Here is a 4720-nt window from a genome sequence, read left to right on the forward strand (position 1 = left end):
AGAGTGCTTTTGGACCCTTCTGGACACAGGATGGCAGAGCAGGGACACATGGAAGGCCCCACACTTGGGCTTGGAAAGCTTCATAAACAGGTTGGGGGTGGGGAGAGGATGGGAAGAACAGAGGTATCTTTGCCACAGTGGGCATTCATCTAGTTTAAAAGTTTATTGGTTTCTAAATAATAATGGTAATCTGTGACACTTAGGAAGCACTTTACAGTTGTACATATGCCCTCTCATTTACACATGGAAAATGAGGCCTAAAAATTGACTATTGGATTTAGCACTGTGGAGTTCTTGATGACCTAGACAAGAGGTTTTGGTAGTGTAAAGGAGGCCTAAGCTTGATTGGACAGGGTTCAAGAAAGAATGAGTGGAAAACTGGAGACAGTGAATATACACAATTCTTTTGAGGTTTTATGTTATCAAAATGAGCAGAGAAATGGGGAGAAAGAAATGCAGCGGGGTCGAGAGAGGGTTGTTTTAAGATGAAAAATATTTCAGCATGTTTGAATGCTGATAGGAATGAACCAGTTAAAGAAGGGAAATGGATGATCCCGGACAGAGGAGAGAATTGTTGGAGAAATACAGGTTAGTAGTTGAGGGGCTGGCAGCTAGGGCCCAAATAGAGGGGACTGATCAATAGTCGCAGAAGGCCCAGTCTGTAGGCAGAGACGAGAGGATGTGATTAGAGCATGTGCAAGTTCTCTCTGATCACTTCTATTTTTCTCAGTGAAATAGAAAGCAAACTTTAAGAATAAGAGAGAGGAAACGGTAGAATGAATGAAGGGAATGTAGGCTAACAGGCACTTGAGATAATAAATTTAAAGCACAATTAGCCAACCTGCATAACTAGGTGCAGGTGGAAAATAGGTGGAGAGTGGGGTTGGAGTTTTGTCAGGCAAAAACACGATGAAGTGAGAGAAGAGAAAGCTACCTAACGGTGTAATCAAAGGAGGGGTATGACGATAGACCGCCATTTTCGAATGAATGATTAAGTGCAGGAGACATGGCTGGTCACGCCCAAGCTCTGAGAACCAGGAGCACCGCGGTCAGTGTCCCTGGGGAGCAGGCGCCTGCCTCTCCAAGTGCCTAGGTCTGATCGCGCCCGGCCTTGAACGGCGGGCCGGCAGGGGGCGCGCTAGGACGGCAGGGGCCGGGCTCTCCGGCGCGGGAGGTGAGTGGGCCGGACCGGAGACCCTCTTCAAGCATGGAAAACGGAGGCCTCTTGGGAGCGCCTGGCCCCACCCAGTGTATCACCCCTCGAATTCCTGATCTCCCGGCCCCTCCTCGTGGTTGGGGAGAGTGGGAGGAGTCTTTGTCGCCCAGAGCCGAATTGTGCCTGAGTTCCAGCTCCTAACATTCACATCTCCTGGGAAAGGGGACCAGAAGTACCTCCATTTTCAAATTGTAGTTAAACCAAACCAGATGGCCAACTTTCCTGCACTCGATCCCACTTTCAGGGGCTTCTTAGGAGTTGCTTTACCTAGGGAAAAGTTCCTGAAAGATGGTCCCCAGGGACAACTGTGGGCCATTAGGAATCTACTATTGCTAGTCACCTCCACCTGTCTGATGTTGCAGAAAGCAAATCAAACATGAGCGGCAGTACCTACAGAGCGTGGAGCAAGTTGCTCCCTCTGTGAATGGGTGGGGCAGGGGGTTGCTCTTTCACAGGCTGGATGATGCCCCAGTTAGCAGTGGCTTCCTAAAATGCAGACCCCCAGCATTAGGTCGACCCACAGCAGTTTTGGTGCGGTTGTCGGACTCTTAGTGTGACTTGGTATTGGGGTGCAGTGGGAGGGAGGTCTTGTCTCACCAGCCAGGATGGAACTGCAGCAGGGTGCTTGGTACCTGGCAGTCAGGGAGGAAGAATGCAGCACACAAGGTGGGTAGTCTCGGCCAGGAGCATGGCAGTAAAGCACTAGGTCTTAGTAAGACCAGCTAGGGGTGGCACTTGAGTGTGACTGTGAGTTACAATATCTGTGCATGAAGTCTGGTTGAGAGAGCTAAGTCCAGGAGTAAGCCCCAAGTCTCCCAAGGTTCCTGATGCTGGCTGCTTTTCTTTCTTTTTTTTTTTTTTTGGCCTGATGATGGGGTTGTGGCAGGTAGGGGATACAATTAGGCTAGTGCCTTGCCTTTGGGGGAGTAGATGTGAGCTCCAGCTAGGCCAGTGTCCGCTCTGTAGTGCTTCAGGTGTGCTGAGGGTCCTTTGGATGCTGCAGACACTGTGAGCTCAATGAGATTAAAAAGATAGAAAAAGGCTCCGACTGTGCGGTTGGTGTGCATTCCCAAAGCTTACCCCCAGGATGAGAACCGGGGCACTTGGGACTTGAGAACAGGAACAAACAGGCCTCCATAAAGGAGAGAGATTGCCCTAGCCTGTTGCCCAGCTTTAATGTTTAGTGGTAGTGAAGGGGCACCAGAGCTGATGGCAGAGGGAAAACTGTCTGTAAACTCTTAGGCTGGCTTCAGAAGGGGCTGGCGCTCAGGCCCTGCCGTGCCCTGGGGCATTCTGTAATGCTGACATTCCTGGGTGGAACCTCCTGTTCCATTCTGTGCCCGAATCCAGCCACACACTAAAATCTTTAAGATTCTGTATTTGGAACCTGGGTGATTTTTAACTGATAACTGGCACATTACCTTTAAATTGGATATGTATTTCCAGTGTCTCTCCCATGTGCCCACGACTTGCTTTTTTCAGTGTCTGCTGTGTATCGGACACTGTCGGGCTGGGGCCACCGGTGGAGGGCATGATCCTTGCCTGCACTTGAGGGTTGACAGTCTGCAGGTGGGAAGCAGTGAGGCTGCTGCAGGTAGTCTGGGAGGGGCTGAAGAAAGCCTCTCAGGAGTGGGGTGACCTTGGAGCTGCATCCCCGAGGATGGGTGTTGGGGCTTGCCAGGCCAGAGGGCAGGGACTGGCCCAGAAGCGTGAAAGGACCTGTCATGTTTGGGAGGCAGCCAAGTTCCTTACAGCTGGAGCAGAAAGTATGTGAGGGTTAGTGGTCAGAGAGGAGCCTGGAGGGGGGCATGGGCCAGACCGTCAGGCTTTGCACACTACTTGAAGGAGCATTGGGGAGCCCTTGAAGGTTTAGAGGGAGGAGAGGAGCATGATCAGTTTGGTGTTCCTGCCGTAGGTGGGAGCGTTAGAGAGGGGTGAGACGTATCCAGGATGGTTGTAAGGAAGGGACCAGCGGGATCTATGTGTTAGAACAGTTCTCAAACTTCCTAATGCCTCAACCCTTTAATACAGTTCCTCATGTTGTGGTGACCCCCAACCATAAAATTATTTTCGTTGCTACTTCATAACTGTAATTTTGCTACTGTTATGAATCATAATGTAAATATCTGATATGCAGGATGTATTTTCATTGTTACAAATTGAACATAATTAAAGCATAGTGATTAATCACAAAAACAATATGTAATTATATATGTGTTTTCCGATGGTCTTAGGCGACCCCTGTGAAAGGGTCATTCGACTCCCAAAGGGATCGCGACCCACAGGTTGAGAACCGCTGTGTTTAGTAGAAGGTCTGTGCTAATAATGAGGCAGTGCTGCAGCAGGGAGGTGAATTTTAGGTAGAATTTTTAGGACTTGGTAGTGAGGGAGGGGGCAGGAGAGTAGGCAAAGCCAAGGAGAAGAAGGTATAGAAAGAGTTGAGGATAGAGATTTTTTAGCTTGATGCTACGAAATTAGAATACAGGAGAATAAGGCTGGGGGTATGGATGGGGAGATGAGTTGGATTTGAGACCAGGCACAGAGAGGTTAATTAACTTGCTCAAGATCAGGCAGTTAGTGGGGGACAGAGCTGGGCTCAAGCCCAGGACTGCCTGGCTCCTGACCCCATGCTCTCAGTTACTGCTCCACATGTCCTCCGTGCTGTCAGGAGGGATTGCCACATTGGTAGTTTTCAGCAGGCTGAAGATTTTTCCGTTTCTTAAGATTTGAACTTCTAATTTCCACATGACATATCTTATGAACAGAAAATGACAGTGACAGTACTCAATCTGCCCTTTCTGGAAGAAGACTGGGCATAAGCACAAAGCAAGGTTATTTGGTAAATGGCAGTGTCAAGTTCTGGTTGTAGCCTGAATGGACAGTTCAGTTCTGGGATAGGTTTCATCCCCATCCAGGACTCATGCTGCTTTTTGAGCTGTTCTGACATGGAAGAGGTGCTCAGAAGATAACGTGGAGACCCATCATATGCACCTTTGATCATTCAGCTACATGCATTGGGGGGTGGGGGGGGGCGGGGGATGGGAGGGGGGGCGGGGGATGGGGAAGGACACCAATGGTGACAATGCAATAGTTCTGGTGATTCTGCCTGCTTTTCCACACAACAAGTACTTGTCCCACAGTAGGTGTGACTGGGGCTTCTGCCAATCTCTCCATTGGCTCAGTTTCTGTGTACCTTTCAAAGTGTGCGTATTCTGCCATAGTAAGTGAGGTACGATGCTTAAAAAACATGATTTATCTACGACATGGCTTCTGCATACAAGCTGACTACCTCATGCTCAGTTGAGCTTCACCAAAGCTGGACTGCTTTGGACTTTTTTTTTTTAATATATTTTTTATTATTGATTAAGATATTACATGGAAGAGTGTGAGAGAGTTAGAAACATCAATGATGAGAGAGAATCATTGATAGGCTGCCTCCTGCATGCCCCCTACTGGGGATGGAGCCCACAACCCAGGCATGGTTCCTGACTGGGAATTAAACCA

At 48.9% G+C, this 4720-nt stretch overlaps 1 protein-coding gene across 1 annotated transcript in view; it reads left to right on the forward strand.

The window, feature by feature from the left end:
- The first annotated feature begins 987 nt into the window (after window positions 1-987).
- The window catches only part of FAM83D (family with sequence similarity 83 member D), a 21187-nt gene continuing 17454 nt past the window's right edge, over window positions 988-4720 (forward strand). Inside the window, exons 1-2 of the mRNA XM_006755228.1 lie at window positions 988-1048; window positions 1131-1174. Of these exons, the coding sequence (XP_006755291.1) occupies window positions 988-1048; window positions 1131-1174 (105 nt within the window). The remainder of the gene's footprint in view (window positions 1049-1130; window positions 1175-4720) is intronic.

The sequence above is a fragment of the Myotis davidii genome, unplaced genomic scaffold (genome assembly GCF_000327345.1).
Source record: "Myotis davidii unplaced genomic scaffold, ASM32734v1 scaffold1113, whole genome shotgun sequence".
In the NCBI taxonomy this organism is placed as follows: domain Eukaryota; kingdom Metazoa; phylum Chordata; class Mammalia; order Chiroptera; family Vespertilionidae; genus Myotis; species Myotis davidii.